General features: G+C 36.1%; 1 protein-coding gene across 2 annotated transcripts in view; it reads left to right on the top strand.

Moving 5' to 3' along the window:
- ATAD1 (ATPase family, AAA domain containing 1) overlaps positions 1–23,788 on the top strand; it is a 49,764-nt gene that overhangs the window by 6,937 nt on the left and 19,039 nt on the right. For both annotated transcript variants that reach the window (XM_023509580.1, XM_003783676.2), the window contains exons 3-6: positions 12,397–12,495; positions 14,601–14,721; positions 17,548–17,748; positions 23,112–23,218. In XM_023509580.1, the coding sequence (XP_023365348.1) occupies positions 12,397–12,495; positions 14,601–14,721; positions 17,548–17,748; positions 23,112–23,218 (528 nt within the window). The remainder of the gene's footprint in view (positions 1–12,396; positions 12,496–14,600; positions 14,722–17,547; positions 17,749–23,111; positions 23,219–23,788) is intronic.

Here is a 23,788-nt window from a genome sequence, read left to right as displayed (position 1 = left end):
TTTTTTTTTTCTTGGCTTCTAGGAGCTCCTGGGATATACATGTAGAGGATGTATAGAAAGCTAAATATACATACAGTACTGCATGAATGGACTATCCATTAAGCTTTTATTTAAAACTCTGTGTGTTGTATTCTTCTAGATATCAGGTATATAAAGTATTAAGATGTCTGTCCTCTTAGTACTCATGGTAGGGAGAAAAGACTTGTCCATGATAATATAAATTATAATAGTTTATATGCTAGTTGCCTAATGAGTAGGCTAGACAGAAACTAGTTTTTAGAGAAAAGAATAATTGCCAGTGATTGAGGCAGTTTAAGATGGTTTTATGAAGGAGATTGGCCTCTGGAATAGGCAAGGGTGAGTTTAATATAAAGAATATGAGTAAAATCACAGTGGGAGTAGGAATAAGAAGATCTATTAAAGAAATAGTAAGTATACTAGACAAGTTGGAGAGCAGGATTTACAGAACCAGTAGAACCTGCAGGGAAAGGTGAAGACTGCGTAATGAGAATGCTGAGTATAAGTTCAGGGAGCAGAGCTCTACTTTTACCTTCCTCAGTCCTCGGAATGTTTTGGTGGGTAGACTGAGATGGATAAAAGATGCCACAGCGTTTTAGAAGTCCACCATCAACTGAAAAGAAGGCATTCTTCACGTCTAGCATCATCCCATTTCACAGTAATTTACCTGTGTTTGAAATACAAGATGAAAAGATTGTCATGGGATTTGCATGGCTGAGGGCTGTAGCTTCTCAGTTACTCTTCCTCTTGTCCTCCCTACATCTCTAACCAGATGCTGAAATATGCTATTGACCAGGTGAAGAATTCTGTAAAGGTAATGATAAGCCATTAAATATATTTGAGCAGGTGTGTGATATGCCAGGCAGTATTTTAAGGGTAATTCAAGTTTAGTAGTGTACAGAAGGAATAGGAGTCAGGAGAGACTGGCAGCAAGACCTATTGGTTATAGACTGCCACAGTTCTGGGTTGACAGAAGAAATGGAATGTGTGAAATAGACTCAAAATAAAGAATGCAGGAAAGGTTTGTGATGATTGGGAAAAGCAAAAGGGCTTCTTAAAAACAAATCACATTTATCTGGATTTCTCAAAGACTCATTTTTTATAGAGGTTTGGAAACTAGTAGGTAGGGCAAGTTTATGGGAAGATAACATTTCATTCGGGCATATTGAGTTTGCGTTGGTAGTAGGAATTCAAGAGGAAATGTTCATTTCTGTAGTTGAAATTGTAGGTCTGAATCTCAGAAAAAAGGTCAGTCCTAGAAGTATGTTTCCTTATCAGATGCCGATCAGTAGTTGGAGTCAGTGAATCTGAACTAGGATGGGGTAGACTGTTATGTTCTTTCTGTGTATGAATGCATCATTTGTAAGCTTTTCCTAGCCACTTTCCACATTTCCCCCTTCTACCTGAAGATTTATGCATTCAAATGTTTTTTGAGAGCTTCTAATTTGATGTTACTAAAATAAATACTAATGACTGTATTGAGAGTGGTGAGGTCTCCGAAGGAGATGTTATAAAGCAACATAAATAGTAAACTCAAAAGTAAGCCTTGATATATTCCCTTCATTTAAGGTATGGGAAAAATGACATGAAGCCAGTGGAGAATGAATAGTTCAGTATGGGTAGCAAGGTACCTAGGCTGACTCTTCTACTTAAAACAACCAAACATGTTTGATAATTTTTTTGATCTTCTTAAAGGCATTCATGAGGTATCAAAGGAATAAGGAGTGCAGGTAAAAAAAAAAAACTTAAGGCAGAAATTCAGAAGGTAAGGTGAGCTTCATAGCCACCTTTCACCTGGAAAGAATTTGCTAAACCTACTGAACTTGAGTGTCTATTTTTGTGATTCAGAGGGTTTCAGGATAGAGGCACAGGGCCAATCCCAGGTACAGAGTCTCCTAAATGATGTCTATAAATCTAGGAACCCCCAAAGCTATACCCTCTATAATTTAACTAAAGACAAAGATGTGATGATTTAAAGATGATGATTGGGGTTTTTTGTTTTTTTTTTTTCATTTTTGTTTCTGTTTTGAGACAGAGTCTTGCTCTGTTGCCCTGAGTCGAGTACCTTGTTGTTATCATAGCTCACCCTAGGCTTAAGTAATTCTCCTGCCTTGGCCTCCCAAGTAGTTGGGACTATAGACATGTGCTCTGACATCCAGCTGTGTTTTCTATTTTTCGTAGAGGTAGGGTCTTCCTCTCACTCAGGCTAGTCTCAACCTTCTGAGCTCAAGCTCAGCCTCCCAGAGTGCTGAGATTACAGGCCTGGCCAAGATGAATGGTCTTTAGAGAGAAATTTGAGATGTATGCTAGGTAAAGTGACACATCTAAAATATAGGTACAGAAAGGTTGAAATTAAGAAAATAGAAAACACATACACCACACAACTACAGAAAGAAAGCTGGACAAAAATAAATTGTAATGCAAAGATATTGAGAAAATGAGGTTTACTCCATTCTGGCAAAAGATTCAATTTACCAGTAAATATACTGGTATTTCATACACCTGTTAATATAGCCTCAAAACGTATAAAGTTAAAAGTGATAGAACCTTAGAGAGAAATAGACATCTCCATCGTCATGGTGAGGTATTTTTAATATTTTTTCAATAATTGATCAAACCGTTTTTTATTTATTTGAAACAGACTGTCACTGTGTCACCTTTGGTAGAGTGCTGTGGTGTCACAGCTCACAGCAACCTCAAACTCTTGGGCTTAAGTGATTCTCTTGCCTCAGTCCCAAATAGCTGGGACAACAGGCACCCGCCACAATGCGCAGCCGTTTTTGTTGCAGTTGTCATTGTTGTTTAGCTGGTCCAGGCCAGTTTCAAACCTGCCAGCCTCCAGCATGTGCTGGTGCCATAACCACATTGCTATGAGCACTGAGCCAAAAATAATTTTTTAAAATATCAGTAAGGATATAGAAGATTTAAATGGAAAGTTTTATCTGGTGGACACGTATAGTATATTGTACCCAGAAAAGTGCAGAGAACATATCTCAAGCACACATAAAAGACTTGTGAAAATAAAACACTAGAATATAAAACAAATCTCAAGATTCATAAGACTGGCGGCATGTTTATTACATTCTTGGCTGTAGTGCAGTAGAAATCATTAGAAAAATCAAGTAAATTTATAAAGTAGGAAATATTTCCAAGTAACTCATAGATAAAAGAAAACATAATGAAATAAATAAATAGAAAACAAATATAAAATAGAGAAAATCAGTAAAACAAAAAATTGACTTTTTGAAAAGACTAATACAATTGAAGATTTTTGTCAAACAGTCAAGAAAAAAATGAAGTCAGAAATAAGTATTAGCAGGAGTGATAAAGGAGGCATAATGACATGCTGTAAATGTGAAGCACCAGGACTACTAGTCACTGTAGTCGAGGCTGGAACGTGTTTGACACTCTAGGTTAATAAAAATTAACCTAAGTGTGCCTGTATCTCCTGTTACCACTTTTACCTCTTCTACTTCTGCTACTCCTGAGACAGTGAGACCAACCCCTCCTGGTTATCTACCCCGCAGCCTATGCAATGTGAAGATGACAAGGAGGGAGACCTTTAGAATGATCAGATTCCACTGAAGAGTATTTTTTCTTCTTTTGATTTTTATTGGTAACTTTTTTTAACTCTGCTTTATTGTAAGAATATAGCCTATAATACATTTAACACACATAATAATATTTTATTGACTGTTTATCAGTAAGGCTGTGGTCAACAATGGGCTATTAGTAGTTAAGTTTTGGAGGAGCCAAAAGTTCTAGGTGGATTTTCAACCATATGGGGGGGTCAGTGCCCCTAATCCCTGTGTTGTTCAAGGGCAATTTTATGTTGATACAGATATGGACAAACTGTTAGGCAAATGTGAATTCCCCAGACTTACTTATTGAAATAGAATACATGAATAGTTAGTCCCATAACTATGAAATAAATTAATATTAAAATACCTTTTTATGAAGAAAACTCCAGGCCCATGGAACTATACAAGCAAATTCCACCAACATTTACAGGACAAGTTGATAATAATAAATGTATGAAACTCTTCCAGAGTACAGAACAAGAGGGAACACTCACCTAACCTTTTCATGGGGTTGGCGTAAACCACAGTTTCATTCTCTATCTCACCTATAAACACATCAAAATAATCTTAAATAAAATATCAGCAAGTTGAATTCAGCAGCGTATAACAAGTATAACTATTGGATTTATTCTAGGAGTTTGAGCCTAGCTTCACTTGAGGGAAAAAAAAATCAAAATAATGTACACCATTAACAAATTAAAGAATAAAAACTATATGATTACCTCAATAAATGCAGCAAAAGTATTTGTTAAAATTAAGCATTTATTGCCAAGTGCAGTGGCTCACACCTGTAAGCCTAGCATTTTGAGAAGGCAAGGCAGGGAAGATTGCTTGAGGTTGGGAGTTAGGGACTAGCCTAAGTAAGAGGGAGACCTCATCTCTACATACATACATACATAAGCTGGGTGTGGTGATCACGAGTCTATAGTCTCACTGGTTAGAAGGATCACTTGAGCCCAGGAATTTGAGATCACAGTGAGCTATCATGCCACTACATTCTAGAGCAGGCAATAGGGCGAGACTCTGTCTTAAAAAAAAATCTGGCATTCATTTATGATTTTTAGAAAAGTTCTTAGTAAAATAGAAATAGGAGATAGTATCTTTAACCTGATAAAATGAGTTTACTACAAGAAACAATCTTTGTGGTGAAAAGTTTCCTGTATGGGCAGGCGCCTGTGGTCCCAGCTACTCAGGAGGCTGAGGCAGGAGAGTCACTAAAGCCCGGGAGTTGGAGGTTGCTGTGAGCTGTGTGATGCCACGGCACTCTACCAAGGGCGATAGAGTGAGACTTTGTCTCTACAAAAAAAAAAATTTCCTGTATGATTATGAGCAAGTCAAGGGAGCCTGTTGTCATTACTTCTATTTAACATTTTACTGAATAATCAGCCAAGGCAAAAGTCAAGACAAAGATGTAGAATGATTGGAAACTAAACAGTCATTATTCACAGATAATATGATACTCTCCATAGAAAGTCAGAGAAAGTCTACAGGTAAACTACTAGGATTAATGAGAGTGTGGATAATTAATGAGAGCTGGATAAAAATATCTGTGTGCAAAAATCAGGTGTTTTGGCTCCAGCCACATACCCTAAAGTTAGTGGGTTCAAACCTGGCCTGGGCCAGCTAAAGAACAATGACAACTGCAACAAAAAGCTGTGCATTGTGTCAGGCACCTGTAGTCCCAGCTACTTGGGAGGCTGAGGCAAAAGAATCTAAGCCCAAGAGTTTGAGGTTGCTGTGAGCTGTGATACAACAGTACTCTATTGAAGGCAGCATAGTGAGACTCTGTCTCAAAAAAAAAAAAAAATCAGCTGTTTCTACTTACTTGACATATGTGAAAATGTGATTTTTAAAAAGATAACATGGTAGCGTCAAAAAGTTAAAATAGCCAATAAACAAGATGTATAACACTATAGAGAAAATTTCAAAAGTATTAAAGGGTTATGTTAAATTCAGCATGAGTAAAAAAATTACTGTCAAGTTTTTGTTTTTTTTTTCCAAAATTTATATGAAAGTATTTGTATTTATTTATTCATTTTTATTTTTTTGGAGATAAAGTCTCACTTTGTTGCCCTTAGTAGACTGCTGTGGTGTCACAGCTCACAGCAACCTCAGACTCTTGGGCTAAAGCAATTCTCTCGCCTCAGCCTTCCAAGTAGCTGGGAGCCAACCACAGTACCAGGCTATTTTCAAAGAAGGGGTCTTGTTCTGGCTCAGGCTGGTCTAACCTGTGAGCCCAGTCAATCCATCGGCCTCCTAGAAAGCTAAGATTACGGGGGTAAGCCACCACATCTGGCCTTGTATTAAGTATTTATATAAAGGATATGTATGAATCAGTAAGGAAAAAAACAACCCAGAAGAAATATGGTGAAACTTAAAACAGACATCTTAAAAAAGAAAAATCTGTAATGGTCAATAAACGTATAAGAAGATGCACAATCTCATTGTAATTCAAAGAAATGCAAATTAAAATCACATTGAGATATCTTTTCACATCTGTCAACTTCCAAAATTTTAAGCCTGTTAGTACCATATGTTGCAGATAATGTGGAACAATTAGAACATATATCTGCTGGTGGGAATATAAATTAATATGACCAGTCTGGAAGATAGTTTGGCATTATCTAGTCAAGTTGAAAATGTGCATACTCAGTGATACACAAGCTTTATTTTGAGGCTTATGCCCAAGAACCAGGAGATACGTATAAGAAAACTCATAGGCTTGGCACACATAGCACAGTCGTTACTATGCCAGCCACATGCACTGAGGCTGGTGGGTTCGAACCCGGCCCCGGGCCAGCTAAACAGCAATGACAACTGCAACAAAAAATCGCTGGGTGTTGTGGCAGGCACCTGTAGTCCCAGCTACTTGGGAGATTGAGGCAAGAGAATCACTTAAGCCTAAGAATTTGAGGTTGCTGTGAACTGTGATGCCATGGCATTCTACCAAGGGCAACATAGTGAGACTTTGTCTCAAAAAAAAAAAGAAAAGAAAAGAAAAAACTCGTAGCAAGTCTTCTATTTATTTATTTATTTATTTTGAGACAGAGTCTCACCTAGTCACCCTTGGTAGAGTGCCATGGTGTCTTAGCTCATAGCAACTTCAAACTTTCCGGTTCAAGTAATCCTCTTGCCTCAGCCTCCCAAGTAGCTAGGACTATAGGCGCCTGCCACAATGCTTAGCTATCTTTTAAAGATGAGGTCTTGCTGTGGCTTAGGCTGGTCTCAAACCTGTGAGCTCAGGCAATCCACCTGCCTCCGCCTCCCAAATGCTGGGATTACAGGTGTGAGCCACCACGCCTGGCCTAACCATGCTTTTAATAGAAAAAAGAAGGAAGTAATTCAGACATTTGAATAAATGTTAGTATATGCATGTATAGGAAAGGAAAAATAATTTTCCCTCTACCTTTCTAAGTGCTCAGTTGGGACCCTATAACAAAAGACAGATTAATAAGAGAAAAACAAGTTTATTAACGTGTATCAAGCATGCAGCACATGGGAGTATCCAGAGATAAGTAACTCAAAGGTTTGATTAGAAGTTGAGTTTATATAATGGGAAAGGAACAATAAAGTTTTAGAGAAGTGACCAGACAAAAAGGAAAGGAGTTTGGGTTTCTAGGGGCAGCAAATAGTGGGAGGGCAAATACTAGGACGCTAACAGCCAGTAAAGACTAGGTAGTAAAATTTGTTACATCGATTTCTCTGTGAACATCTCCAGGCTGGTAAGTGTCTACAGTTGTCTCCTGTGATTAACTTCTGTCCTTCTTAGCAGAAGAGGAGGGATACCTTTGTAAATTTATGTCCTGCTTTTTTTCAAGTAGGGAAAGGACAGAGAGCTTTTCTTACATGTATGTATCCTTTTAAATTACCCTCAGCTCAAAATAATCATTATGTCAAAGTGGCATACTTCAGGGTGGCATATTCGGGTTTCCTACATAAGCCAGAGCATAATACTCACCAGAGAAAAGTGAATGATTTACAGCTGCTCAAGAGCCACATGGATGACTAAGAAATACATTGTTATATGAAAGAAAAAGACACAGAAGAGTACGTATAGAGTGATTTCATATAGGTAAAGATCTGAAACGTAAAACTACATCAGTGAATCAGACATAGGATTAAATTATGACGAAAAGCCCGTAATGATTTAAATTTAGGATTATAGTACCTCTGAGAAGGTCTGTCTCTATTTGAAGAGGGGCTCATACAGGGAGTTGGAAAATAATGATAATGTTCTTAAATCTGTTGGTTATGCTGTGGTTCTTTGTAACTCATCTAAATATTCTAAAGATATTCTTTAATCTACCCAATTTTTTTTTTTTTTAAGAGTCAGGTTGTTACCCTCGGTAGAGTGCCTTGGCCTCATAGCTCACAGCAACCTCAAACTCCTGGACTTAAGTGATTCCTTTGCCTCAGCCTCCCAAGTAGCTGGGACTACAGGTGTCCGCCACAATGCCCAGCTATTTTTAGAGATGGGGTATCACTCTGGCTCTGGCAATCCACCCTCCATAAACTACCATACCTGGCCTAATCTACCCAATTATTAATGAAAGCACTTTAAAAATTACAGAACAACCAAAGGAACAGGAATAAAACCAAGGTACTGGTAATAGTGTCTTTTCTACCTGAATACACTTTAATTATAAAATACACTGTAGACTGTAATAGTTCACTATGGTGGTGGTTCGCAACTGTGAAACACCTGTGTTCTGGGAAGAAATAATCAGAATTTGGGGAAGTGGGGTGATAGTGAATAAAATTTTTATAAATCTTAGAGATTATTTGGTTGTACCTCTTAGTTCTTCTCCACCGTCTGGAGAATCACTTCTATAAAATCTTTGTAGCCAAAGGAGGAGAAACTTACAAAAGATAATTGTCAATGTTGCATTAGAATGGCCAAGGAAAAGAGGGGTTCATAAAGAATTGGGACTAAGAAAGTGATCAATAAATTTAGTGACAGCACTAAGGTTAGAGAGAGCTATTTCCATTCAGTGGAGGCAGCAAGTGCAGTTTGAGGTAAAAGAAGGTTGTATTTCAGAATTTGGGAAAAAGAAGAAAAAGGAAGAGATTAGTGGAGAAAAAGGAGGTGAAGAGAACCTGCTTAAGAGGATGTGTAATGAATGGAAGTAGGTCTCAAAAAGTCCAGGAGAGGCTGTGGTCAGTAGTTGAAGGAGCATGTTAAGATGGAGTTTTTTATTTTCAGTAACATGAAGATGAGATATTGTCACTGAAAATGAATGAGAGTGGAGGAAGTTGGGGGCCCACTGAGGTAAATGTGTGATTAGTGTTAAGAGACTGAGTCACTGTGGATTATGGAACTTTAGGGCATCGTTGAAGAAGGCATGAGTTTATTTGGAACTCAGGTGTTTTGTTTTTTATTCTGAAGCATTACTCAGCAACTTGGTGGCTGATGGCAGATAAAGTGAATGACAGTGTTGAACCAGCATTGGGGATGGGGCTAACTAGTATAAATAGAAGTGTAAGGACTTCCAAGGAGAGTGTCATTGAAATAATCCATAGTGCGGGCCATTGAGGAAGTCAGTATTGCCGGATCTGGGATAATTCAGTTGGAGAATAGAAAGAAGTGAAGGAATTAGAATGCACGTTAAAGGTGGGGATGAGACGTGACTATGAGAGCAGGAAAGTTATGACTTCAGTGGACAGAAAGGGGAGAGCACTGAATCTAAAAGCGTGGACATAGAACCCTTTTAGGTTACCGGATCATCAATGGGCCTTGTGTAATTTTAATACAGTTTTGAGATTGAAATGTAAAAGATGACATAATTGCATTCAAATCAGGAACAGTATCCTGCAAGTCATTTTATTTTGGAGTAAACAAGATATTTATAAATTTTTATCTTGAAACCAAGAAAATGTCCATCCTGAGCATAAGCAAGACCCTGTGTCTACTAAAAATAGAAAAATTAGGCAGGCATTGTGGCGGGTCTCAGCTACTCAGGATGTTGAGGCAGGAGGATGTTGCTTGAACACAGGACTTTGAGGTTGCTATGAACTAGGCTGGCACCATGGCAGTCTGGCCTAGGGAATAGACTAAGACTCTGTCTCAAAAACAAAACAAACATAAAAAAGCAAGCAAACCTTGGAAATTAGAAAATATAATTGTCATTATACTGCAAATAATAACACTTGTATAAACATAAGCTATTTTTAGTAGTCCAATCATAATTTTGTTTTTCTTGTTGAAACATTTTAGAAATAGTGGCTAACTTAAATGCATCATAACTAGACAGCTGGACAACTGTCCAATTCCTGGGACAGTTTGGTGGTAGTTAGGGTGTGTTTTTTGGTGCTTCCTTTTCATTTGTTAACCATGTTCTGCTCTCTCAAATGGGAGGAGGGGTTATTAGTGTTTCAGCAGCACGTGGTCTTTGACATTGAACAAATCAGGGTTTGACCTCTGGGAATGGCACTTCCTTGCTATATAATCTTGGCAGTTTTTTTAATTTCTCTGGCCCATAAGTTTCTCATGGTGAAAAATAAGGTTAAAAGTACCTACTTCTTATGTAGATTTTAAGGGTTAATTGTAACGCACGCAGCACAGTACCATCCAACCGTGTGTTAGGTCTCAGTAAACCATAAGTCCTTTCCTTTTTCAGGGCTAATCTATGAATACAACCTGAAGACCCTGTTAAAGTGGGACTGCTGTCCTAGAAAAGAGATCCTAGGGATATTCGACAATGTAGCATTTTCTGTCCCTATGTAAACTAAACAGTATCATTGGTCATTTTTATTTAGGAAATTCCAGATATAAATAAAGGCCATTATTTAAATCAAGGGGCAGTTTTAATATGAAGTTTTCGGGGCCACTAGCTAGTAGGGGGAAAAAAGCAGCATTTCTCAGTTTGGCCATTGTTGACATTTTGGGCCTGTTCATTCTTTGGAATAAAAGAGGGGAACAGTCCTATTCCTTATAGAATGGTTAGCAGTATCCCTGTCTCCACAGACTAAATGCCAGTGTCACCTTACCCCTAGGTGTGACAACTAAAGGCATTTCTAGACTTTGTCAAGTGTCGCCCCCAGTTGAAAACCACTGTAAAACATTGCTTAAAGGACACATAGGATGGCTTTACGTTTATTGTAGGTTAATGAAAACTAAGAATAAATTAATGTCGTTCAGATGCTAAAGGACGATACCTTTCATAGCTGTCATGTCACCTATTTAAGGGCAGTGAAAGAGAAGGTATTTACAAGTGATAAAGGAACTGCAAGACCCTATTTATCCCTTGATTCAGTATTTCGCAGGGACTGGGACTGGATAAATAGGAGATTTATCTTTTGTGGTTATCCAATGTAGTTCATAGTACTTTGTTTAAAAAGCAGTTAAACACACATTAATCCTAATCCTCTAACCACTGTATAACTATAATTGTGTGTGATATGAATTTCTTTTTAAAACAGTGGTACCAGGCTGGGCACAGTGGCTCATGTCTGTAATCCTAGCACTCTGAGAGGCCGAGGCAGGTGGAGTGCCTGAGCTCACAGGCTGGAGACCAGCCTGAGCAAGAGCTAGACCTAGACCTTGTCTCTAAAAATAGCCAGGTGTTGTGGTGGGTGCCTATAGTCCCAGCTACTCAGGAGGCTGAGGCAAGAGAATCACTTGAGCCCAGGAGTTAGAGGTTGCTGTGAGTTGTGACGCCAAGAGTGACAAAGTAAGACTCGGTCTCAAAAACAACTACAACAAATTAAAAAACAGTAATGCCCTTGACAAACAGCAAGATTATATAATCAAAAGCATTTTAGGAAAAAGCAATAAAAATTTAGGTAAACATTTACTAGGTATTTTCATTTCTAAAATATTCATTTAATTGAAATTTGTACATGTTATATATAGATTTTTAAAGACTTTAATGGTCACAGATGCCCATTTAACAGTTGGAGAAATTTAGGCATATGTGTTTGGTAGTTAAGAGCATGAACTTGAAGTAGACTGCTTGGATTCCTCTCTTGGCTCTTCCATTTGCTAACTTTTAACCTAAGGCAGATTACTTAATCATACTTGGCTTCCACTTCTTTCCCTGTAATAGGGGAAAAGTTGTAGCTACCTCATCAGGTTGGCTTTCAAGATTCAAGGAGTTAATTCATTTACTGATTTTGGCATAATAGCACATTCAGTAATAGTTTATCATTATTTTTATTTTAATTGAAAATTTATTGGACTGCTAGGACTCATGGGCTCTACACTAGTTTTGCCCAGCTTTGAGAATATCTTCTATTGTAAAGTTATTATCTCTGGTTGCCTATCCTCAGGAATTGATTTCAATTAAAAGGGGCAGCATCTCAGGACAATTTAAAATTAGATATATGTGGCTATCTATTGATACCTGGGTAATGTGAAGGAAATTGGACATCTGTTTCAGAGACTGTTAATTTAAGGAATTGTACATTTTTTGGCATCCTTAACTTCTTTTTTATCTTGATATTTTATCTGTACTGTCATGATAATTCTCCTAGGGAAGAGAAACCAAGTGTATTCTACAGTCTCAGTGAGACAATAGGAGACCTTATTGGGAGGTTCATGATGATTTCTTCAATCATGTACTGTATTTTCTCATTTCCCAAAAAATGGTTAAATTGCCCTGATTTCTGTGGAGCCTTAAATATTTTCTTTACCTAAGGGTTTATGATGGGATGGATAAAAAAGTTCAAGTATCCTAAAATATCCTTAGAAAATTCTTTTATGCCTGTTCATTGCTCTTTAGATTCAATGTGTATCTGTTTTGAAGTGCCAGTATCTAAATATCAAACCAAAGGAGACTGCTTGTTCTTTTCTTTCTAGGCAGAAAAACTAATGAAGCAAATTGGTGTGAAAAATGTGAAGCTCTCAGAATATGAAATGAGTATTGCTGCTCATCTAGTAGACCCTCTTAATATGCATGTATGTATCTTTAATCTTAAGGTTTTTGTATTGAAGTAAAATATGCACATAATTGGCCTTCTTTATCATTTTTAAGTGTACAGTTCAGTGGTAATAAATACATTAATACTCTTTTTTCCCCCACCCTTTCCCAGCCTCTGAAGATTTTTTTTCTTAGTGTTTTGTGTCAACAGTCTTTAAGAATGATGAGTTCGTTGTCTTGGAGGGCTCACAGGACTGAGCATGTAGTCATACTCATATAATTTACTACAGTGAAAGGACATAAGGCAAAATCAGCAAAGGGGAAAGGGCATAAAACATGAAGTCTGGAGGAAGCCAGGTACAAGTTTCCCAAAGTCCTCACCTAAGTGCAGTCACATAGGATGTGCTGCTTAATTATTGCATCAACAACACATGTGCAAGGTTATCTATCAGGGAAGCTCAGAGAGACTCAATGCCCAGGGTTTTTATTGGAGGCTGGTTAGATAGCCAGCCTCTCTTCCTTAAATGTACCAAAATTCTAGAGTCCTGGAGGAAAACATATGTTCATAGTAAATGGTATTGTTTGTGCAGACGGGTTAGGCACAGTGAGCTGTTCTCATTAGGAAATGGTGAGACTATTTAAGTTCCCAAATAGCAGCTAAGGGTCACTCTTGTAAGCAGACCTTTCTAAGGATAACAGTCTCACCTGCTATGTTAACTCTCTTCTTTATATATTTGTTTCCTGAAACTTGTACTTTTATATATTTGCCTTTGCAGTATGCAAAGCATAACTGCTTTAAGTCATGTGGGTATTTGTTTTATGGAGTTCAAATCCAGACTTTTATATAGTATGATAGACAACATAGGATTCTAAATCCCAGTTTTTCATTCATAAACTTGAAATGATTTCCTCTGAGTTCTCTTATGTATAACCCAGAGATAATAAAATACCTGCTCTACATACTTTATAAGGATTATTTTGAGGATTGGATTAATGTAATATAGAAAATCCTATGTGAATATTTTGTACATAACTGAATAAATATATTTATCTAACATATTAATATTATACTGATATAAATAAATAGAATGAACTATCCCCCATCTCCAAATCTAGAAAATGAAAATTACAGTGTTCTTCTTTGTCCCTTTATACAGAGACATTTGGATTTGATTTATAATTTTACAGTGACACTTCTTGGGGAACTACCGATACTCATTTGTGAGAAGTCTGTTCTGACAGACTCTGGTTTTTTGTTGAAGCTACAAGGAAAGTTAAGATTTTTTTTTTCTACATTTGTCTAGAAAAAAGTTTGTAGCTTCCCTTTTCTTTTTTTTTCTTTTTAAGTTGTGAAGAAAGTAAATCTGTTGTAAAGTTATTGATTCTGACTGTCCTCACCTTCAGCTCCTTTTCAGTCCTAGTTTTTTTCAGTGTTTATTTCCAAAAAAAATTTTAAGTTGAATCAGAAGGATTTTCTTATCTGTTTTGAAATATGTATACCCCATTTACTATTTATAAAGGCTCCTCATTAAGTTTTGACAGTTTTACTTTTGACAAATAAAATTCAGAAGGCCAGTTTGGTGGATAATATAAGATATAGACCTTATTCTAAAATTAATTTCTATGATATTCGACAACATCCTGTATGAAATAGGTACATTTCTAGTGAGATCTTCTCCAGTAGTCAGTGCTAAATTATCTGGCTCAACTCTTCATCTTTTTGTTACATATTATTCAGCTCACTAGAGCACTGCAGATTTTTGAGTACCTGGTTTATTTTTCAGAATACGTACTTGGCTGTTAAATTCCTTTTTCCAATTTTTTTTTTTTTTTTTTTTGCAGTTACTGGCCGGGGCTGGGTTTGAACCCGCCACCTCTGGCATATGGGGCCAGCACCCTACTCCTTTGAGCCACAGGCACTGCCCCTTCCTTTTTCCAATTTTATAGCAGTTTATTAATTTTATTACTGCTATAAAAAGTCTTTACTCACATCAGTATATAATGTTAATCTTTTATTATTTATGTGTAATTGTCAGATTATGATTTACCATTTTGTAGGGGGAGGATTACATTTTAAGGGATACTTTTACTTTAATGAGTGTACATTTATAGTAAAATTCATGTTAACCTTAACTTTTACCAGGTTACTTGGAGTGATATAGCAGGTTTAGATGATGTCATTACAGATCTAAAAGACACAGTCATTTTACCTATCAAAAAGAAGCATTTGTTTGAGAATTCCAGGCTTCTGCAGCCTCCAAAAGGTATGGTAAAAATTTATATTAATATTTGCTTAACTCATTAAAAGCTATTAGTCACTGAAACTTTTCTGGCCTTACAGAACTGGTTTTTGTGAAATCAGGTTCTCAAGAGAACTTTGAGATCCATTGAACTGTTTGTTAAAAATTATTGCTCTTTTTTTTTTTTTTTTTTGGTAGAGACACAGAGTCTCACTTTGTTGTCCTTGGTAGAGTGCCGTGGCATCACACAGCTCACAGCAACCTCCAACTCCTGGGCTTAAGCAATTCTCTTGCCTCAGCCTCCCAAGTAGCTGGGACTACAGGTGCCCACCATTTTTTTAGTTGCAGTTCGGGGTGGGGGGGGGTTTGAACCTGCCACCCTCGGTGTATGGGGCTGGCACCCTACTTGCTGAGCCACAGGCGCAGCCCTTGCTTTTTCTTTAACTTCTGAAATTTATTTTTTTTAACTTCTGAAATTTAGATAAAAAGTTCCCTGTATCTACATGTCAAAATAATTGCCTATTTCAAACCTACTTCTGTTATTTCTAAGTAAATTAAACTTTGGAAAATCAAGATTAAAAAACATCCAAAGTCACAGGATATATATTTTTAAGCTAAAACATCCTTTTGGTGTTTCAAAACTCTAGTGAATTTTTTTTCTCTGGAGTGATCTCAGTTATTTTTAAATTGTAGTCATTCTTTGCAAGAAATACTGAACTGCATATGAACTGGAAATTAAATACTACTCCACTTTGAGGGAAACCTTTATTCGTAATCACTTTGATATCTTGGAACTTGAGCACTTAACACTGAATATAATTCTTTAATTATTCATACAAATATTAAATCATGCTTAGGCTTGTTAAAGGTGATTCAGGTGGCACATACATGGCAACTCACAATGAGATAGATGCATGTGTGTTACCATGGTTTTCAGATACAAACTGTACAGGTAGTGTCTATAAGCACTGCATACATTTATGAAGTAATAGCGTAGCTGCAAAATGAAAACAATATGGAGGCTTTTGCATAAATACTTCATTCTAAAAACCCTGTATAAAAGATTGTAGTGCCAGGCCCAGTGGCTCATGCCTATAATCTTAGCACTCTGGAAGGCCGAGGCGGATGGATTGCTTGAGCTCACGATTGCTTGAGCTCTCCTGAGCAAAAAGCAAGACCGTCTCTACTAAAAGTAGAAAAGTGGAGGCAAGAAGATTGCTTGAGCCCAAGAGTTGGAGGTTGCTGTGAGCTGTGGCGCCATGGCACTCTACCTAGGGTGACAGCTTGAGACTCTGACTCAAAAATAAATAAATAAAAATAAAAGTTTGTAGTAGTTGTGCATTCCACATTAAATTATGTGATCAAAATGGTGAAATTTAATAATAATCCTAAGCATCTGCAGTCATCTCTTATGTGGTCAGTTTTACATTAAATGGCTTCAGATTACTATTCTTTATTGTTTCACATGAGTCAGCCAAAAGAGAAGGTTGAGAACCACTGCTTTAGATGATTTGTTTATAGATAGGATCATAACTTTAATATTATTATATATTTAGTATCATTAAATTTGGAAAATACTATCTCATTTTCATTAAGATACTGTTGATAATGATTCCCAAAATGTTCAAGACTCCAATCAGATTAAATTTCTTACATGTTAAATATATTAACTTTACATTTTACTTGGCAACAAACAACTGTCAATGTAGACTATACTATGTAATACAACTAATGTCAATGTAGACATTACTGTGTAATGCACATCTGTTCCTTGGATAAAACAAGAAAGACTGAGAATTTCTTTCTTTTGAGAAAAGATCACTTTCTGTTTGGTAAAAGACATGTGTCCTTTTGGTTAAAACGTAAATGTCTGAGTAATAGCAAAATGGTGTTTGCCACAACCTGGTTTGAAGTTGTTTACCCTCTATAGGCTAACATCAAAGTGCTGTGGTGCTCTGTTAGCTCATGAAGGTAAAAGATATTAGATGGTTTAAATGACCAACTATTAACAGAATGGTGTAAGTTTTTTGATGTCAAGATGATAGTACTTAAGGCCAGGCATGGTGGCTCACACCTGTAATCCTAGCAGTTTGGGAGGTTGAGGCAGGTGGATTGAGGTCACAGGTTCAAGACCAGGCTGAGCAAGAGCAAAATCTCATCTCTAAAAATAGCTGGGTGTTGTGGCAGGCGCCTGTAGTTCCAGCTACTTAGAACGCTGAGGCAAGAGAATTGCTTGAGCCCAGGAGTTTGAGGTTGCTGTGAGCTATGACACCATAGCACTCTACTGAGAGAGACAAAATGAGACTCTGTCCCCCCCCAAAAGGTGATAGATAGTATTAAGTATCCTGAATTGAACCTTTTCATGAAGAGAGTTCCTCTCTGTAATCCTCAATACATGTTCTTTTATTTATTTATTTTTTTTAAGAGTCTCACTTTGTCATCCTCAGTGGAATGCCATGGCATCATAGCTCACAACAACCTCTAACTCTTGGGCTCAAGCGATTCTCTTGCCTCCCAAGTAGCTGGGACTACAGGTGCCCGCCACATTGCCTGGCTATATTTAGAGGCAGGGTCTCACTTTCACTTAGGTTGGTCTCCATCCTGTGAGCTCATCCTCAGCCTCCCAGAGTGCTGGGATTACACGCCCCAGTACATATTCTTACTGACATTGAATTTAGAACATGGCACTTCTCTTTTTATTGCCTTATCCACTATAAATAAGATTAAGAAAAATAGAACTGAATATTCAAAAAATTTTTAAGGGGGCAGAATTAATATCAAATTATTGCATAAACTAAAGCAAATACCTTATTTTCTTGAAGGTAATAATATAATAACCTTAATTTCCAGGTGTTCTTCTCTACGGGCCTCCAGGCTGTGGTAAAACGTTGATTGCCAAGGCAACAGCCAAAGAAGCAGGCTGTCGATTTATTAATCTGCAGCCCTCAACACTGACCGATAAGTGGTATGGAGAATCTCAAAAATTGGCTGCTGCTGTTTTCTCTCTTGCCATAAAGCTACAGCCTTCCATCATCTTTATAGATGAAATAGGTATGTTGTGTTTTATATGTTGAGTATTTTTAAAAGCTATTTTTAAAGTTGGTAATTAGATAAACCAAATTTAGTTGTTATAATTTGTTGAACCACATTAATAAAAGTAAAACACACCCAGCATCCTAACATGCTATGTATAATTTCTTTGTAGTAGAATAAACCATAGTCTTTGTAGTCTATATATTCACCAACTTGATAGGTAGGTTTTTCTTTTTCCTGTTAAAAGCAATATGCAGTGGACGATCTATATGTTTCTCATGTATATATGTTTGCTCAGGATAGATACCTAGAAGTTGAACTGTTAGGTTGTATGATGTGTCCATCTTTAGCTTAACTAGGATTACCCATTTGTGAAAGTGGTTATACCTCTTTGTGCTCCCGTAAGTGTATAATTTAAATTTTCCTACATGCTCTCCAAAATTTATTTTTTCAACCATTATGATTAATGTTTCTGCTTATTTAAAGAGTATGAATTATCTCATCACTGTTTTAATTTATGTTTCCTTGCTTACTAGTAACTTTGGGTATCTTTTAACATGTTGATTAGTCACTTGGGTTTTCTTGCTTATAAGTGGCCAGTTTTTCATTAGAGTTATTTAGATTTCTCTTGATAATTTTTTGTTGATGTTCATTATGATTGCAAATAGTTTGTTGATGTTTATTATGATTGTAAATATTTCCTAGATTGCTTGTCTTTTATTTATGATAGTTTAATTTTTTTTTTTACAGTGACTTAAATTTGAATTTAGTTACAAATACCTTAGCTATCTCTGTGAATATTCTCTTTAAAAGTATTATCTTCTGGTTCTCTGTACCCTCAATGAATCCCCAACAATAAAAAAAAAAATCTTTCTGTATAGGATGAGGTAGGTATCTAATTTCATTTTTTTCCAAAAAGACAGCCAAGTTATAGAACAGACTATCCTTCCCTATCTGTTACGACTTTTATATTAGTGGACTTTTTCTATAATATTTTTTCTATTTCTGGTACAATTATATTAGCTTTACTGTATTACTGAGCTCACTAGACTAGTCTGCACAAAATAATATAGCAGAAATAAATCTGAATATCTAAGCTATCATATAAAGGCAAGGTAACCACACTTCCCAGTTAAAGAGAGTCTTGGATTAAATTTGAAAATAATCAAGCTATATGATCATTTGTTGAAGATGTACGTGAAAACCCCCAAATAACTGAAAGAGCAAACTGATGAGAAAAGATACATAAGATAAACAGGAAACCAAAACAAATCTATACCATATAGTATCTGTACCTACTTTGCTCGATATATTTTTACATAGCCTGTCATAACTACATATAATAATATATAACTAAAAGTTATATAATTAAATAAAGCCTCACATATATAAGGCTTTATATTAATATTGAGTACATTGGATACTTGATTTTCCATTCTTGTGATAACTTTACTAAGGTTATTGGCACATCTTGTGGTAACTTTACTAGAAAGATTGGCACACACCTTTCTTATGCTAGGATTTTCATTTAAGATTTTCCTGTTTCTCTATCAGTGTTTACATAGCATACTTGCTTCTCATAGTCAGCTGACGATTTTGACACACAATTGGGTAAATTTTTACACTGTTTTCATCAGTTCTGCTCATAACTGGCCTCCCTGATCTCTCTTTATCAGTGACACTTTCTGTCTCTTTAGAAAAATGTTTAATTCATTCGTACACTGCTATTTTCTTCATGGCGTTATCCCCATAAACTAGGACTAACATATCCCTGGTTTCATTTCCACTCTTGCCAAGTTTAACAAGAAATATTATGATACTTCATTGCTCTAATTCAAGCTCTGACATTCTCATGACAGCACACAAAAACACACAATAACCACAATGAACGCCACTCAGCAAGATAACACCACATGTCGACACGAACACAACTGAGAGACATTGATACCAGGATTCTGGAACTTTACCCAGCTCTTTGTACAGTGCTGCCAGCATAAGGGTGCAGTGGCAAGTTCACAGACTTAGTTATCAGACCTTGTGTCTCACTATAGGGATATACTGCAGTTTGTTTTTCCATTCATCTATTGAAGGACATCTTGTTTTGGACCATTATGAATAAAGCTGCTAATAGCATTCATGGGTAGGTTTTTGTGTGAACCTTGTTTTCAACCCAATTGGGTAAAAGCCTAGGAGCACAATTGCTGGATCATAGGGGAAAACTGTATTTAGTTTTATAAGAAACTGCCAAGTTGCTGTACCATTTTCCCATCAGCAGTAAATGAGAGTCCCTGTTGCTTTGCATCCTCTCCAGCATCTGGTATTATCACGGTTTTGGATTTTTGCCATTCTAATAGGAATATATAATAGTACCCATTGTTTGTTGAATTTATATTTCCTAATGACATATGATGTTGAGTATCTTTTTATTTGCTTGTTTGCCATCTGTATATCATCTTTGGAGAGATGTCTGTTCAGATCATTTGCCTTATTTAAATATTTTTATATTTTTTAGTTGGTATTTTTATTTTTTGACACTTAATAATTATGTATATTTGTATGGTACATGTGATATTTTGGTATGTGCATGCAATGTGTAATGACCAAATCTGTGTAATTGGAATATCCTTTACCTTAAACATTTATCATTTCTTTCTTTTGGAAACAATTAGGTTGTTCATCTTATTCTCAAATTTTAAGGGTTCTTTGGATATTTTGGATACAAGACCTTTATCAGATATTTTTTCTCAGTCTGTGACATGTTTTTTCATTCACATAACAGTGGCTTTTCTAGAATAGGATTTTCAATTTTAATAAAGTCCAACTTACTCATTTTTTCTTTGATGGATGCTTTTGGAGTTATATATAAAAACTCATCACCAAACCCAAGATCACCTAGATTTTCTCCCATATTATCTTCTAGAAGCTTTATAGCTTTTTGTGTTATATTTAGATCTCTAATTTATTTTGAGGTAGATTTGTGGAAGTTAATAGAATCTGAGTCTGCACCCATTTTCTGCATATGGGCATCCAGTTTCTTTAGTACCATTTGTCAGATATTGCATTAAGTTTTAAGGAAAATATTATATCCAGATTTTTTATTGATGTTTGCATACACAGGTTCAGCATCCCTAATCTGAAAATCTGAGAGGCAAATGCTTCATAACCAAAAACCTTTTGAGCATTAACATGATACTACAAGTGGAAATTTTTTTTTTTTTTTTTTTTGAGACAGAGCCTCAAGCTGTCCCCCTGGGTAGAGTGCCATGGCATCGCAGCTCACAGCAACTGCCAACTCGTGGGCTCAAGCGAGTCTCTTGCCTCAGTCTCCCAAGTAGCTGGGACCACAAGTGCCCGCATAACGCCCAGCTTTTTTTTTTTTTTTTTTGGTTGCAACCTTCATTGTTGTTTGGCGGAACCGGGCTAGATTCAAACCCGCCACCTTAGGTGTATGTGGCTGGCGTCGTAGCCACTTGAACCACAGGCACCAAGCCTACAAGCAGAAAATTTTTACATCTGATCTCATGTGATGGGTTAGAGTCAAAAGCAAGTCAAAACTTTGTTTCATGTACAAAGTTACTAAAAATGTTATATAAAATTCCTTTTAATGCTGAGCGTATAGACAGTTCCTGAGTTACAAACATTGGACTTACGTACAATTCAAAAGTACACTGACAAATGGAGGTTATTACAGTATGTCCCTGAGTTACAAACATCTGACTGATGTATAACTCACATTTACAAATGGAGAGTATTACAGATAAGTAGGTAAAAATGTGCTTGCATACAAATTCAATTTAAAAACAAGCCCATGGAAGCTATCTCATTCAAAATCTATGGACTGCCTATATAAGATATGTCATGAAAAATAAATGAATTTTATGTTTAGGCTTGAGTTCCTTTCCCAAGAAATCTCATATACAAACATTCTAAAATTCAAAAATTCCCCAAATACGAAGTCTGAAACACTTCTAGTCCCAAGCATCTCAAACAAGGAGTACTCAGTCTGTATCTTTTTCTATCCTTTCATCATACTTATATTTAAAGTATGTTTCTTGTAGGCAGCATAGTATTGAGTTTTTCTTGTCTTTAAATCCATGTTAATACCTCTATCATGTATTTGGAAACTTGAGTCTATTTATATTTAATGTAATTATAGTATTTTTACTTAAACAGCATTTTAAGTGTTTCACATTATTTTAAGTAATCATCTTGCCAAACTCAGTTCTTAGTAGTAAAGATAATTTAGGAAGATTTAAGTAGACAAGTGAATTTATGTAATTTATCTTTAAAAATTGAACAATTTAAAAATGTGTGTATTTTGGATTGTCTAAATCTAAAGTAGATGGGTTAGTTTGATTTCTCATCCAATGAATGAGGCGAATGAGGCAGGTTGTATGAAACTGAAACTCTGCAAAAATGTAGGATACTACATACATGTTTGATATTGCAAGACTCAATTTATTAAGCCATGGTAATGTGTTTTAGATTACAAACTATTTTTGTGCCACTTGTACACATACTTGACAAACTCTGAGTTGTAGTTTCAGTGCTGAAATGTGACAGTAATTCAGAAATGCAACTAACTTACAGGGATAGAAGACAGGGTGTTTGAAATGGGATTATACTAGAAAATCCTTGATTTTGATTTGTTTTTTCCCATCTTTTTTTTTCATTCATAGTGTTTACCACCTTTTAATCTTTTTATGTTCTGGTTGAAACATGTTTTCCGCTTTTAAAAAAGGATCATGTTTATTGTAGCTAATTTGGAAGATAGAAAATTAAAAAAGAAAGTTAAAATTGTCCTTAAATCCATCCCCAAGATAAAACCAAAGTTATTAACATTTTACTATATTTTTAAAAGTGTATTTCCATGTATTTTTATATATGTATACTATGTGTATATATATATCATAATGTTATGTTATGGATATGCATGCTAGCATATGTGTTTTAAACTGTGTTCTGCCCTACATTTTCCAACTTACTAGTGTTTTTAAGGCATTTCCCCTGTTGTTTTTGTTTATTACAAAATGTGTGAGGAAAAAGGATGTGACCCCATAATTAAGAACACTTAGGGTTCAGATAACCTGACAAGTTAGGCAGGCAAAGCGTACAGCCTTTCCTCTAAGACTCTCCTTGACCCTTTTCTATTCTTCCAGGACCAGATCTTTTATTTCTCTTAAATGTGTTGGCATGAATCTATTTTTAGGAAAGAAATGAAGGTTATGAATTGTGTTTTAATTTGCCTAATATTAATATAGTAGAATAATGTCTGGAAAGGCATCGTTAACCCCATTTCTTTGTAACATTGCATAATGTTGTTGGCATTTAATTAAGTGATTTGAAATTATGTAGAGTAAAGAAGTACCTTTTTCTTTCAGACTCCTTTCTACGAAACCGTTCAAGTTCTGACCATGAAGCTACAGCCATGATGAAAGCTCAGTTTATGAGTCTCTGGGATGGACTGGATACTGATCACAGCTGCCAGGTATTTGAATGAAATCTGCCCTCAACTTGTACTGTTTTTGTTCTTAATAGAAAATTTGGCAGAATTGAAGTGATGAGATCCAAAACAATACGATTTGTACAAATTTTGTCTACTTGAGGGCTTCATATTTAACAAAACATGAGTAGATTGCCTAGATACCTGAAGTGGAACAATGGATTTTTAGAACCTTTGTGCCAAGGAAGTGAAATGACCAGTGGCTGTAGGTATTGTGTACGTGTTTCTTTTTTCTTATTCTTTTGCCTTTTCTTGGCTCTTACCATCATTCCCTAGAGTCTTTACTCTCAGTTCTCATGTCACCTATCTTATCAGATTCATTAGTGACCAAAACTTGCCTCTTATCATGTATTCTTTGATTTAGGGTTCCAGTTTCATACAGTCTTGTTTCCTAGGCTCTGTCTCTTCTACCTAGACAGCTGTGAAAACCACACCTATGCTTCTTGTTGTGCGACCAAAGAGAAAGCCAGTCCTATTTTTCAGTTTTCTCTTTGAGTTTTCGGTTTCATTTAATTTTTGGCCTCTGAATATTCTGTATATTCTTATAATCTCCAT

This window comes from Otolemur garnettii, unplaced genomic scaffold (genome assembly GCF_000181295.1).
Source record: "Otolemur garnettii isolate 467f Iridium unplaced genomic scaffold, OtoGar3 scaffold00008, whole genome shotgun sequence".
NCBI lineage: Eukaryota > Metazoa > Chordata > Mammalia > Primates > Galagidae > Otolemur > Otolemur garnettii.
Note: the sequence above shows the minus strand (reverse complement) of the source record. Positions and strands in the feature narration are given on the sequence as shown.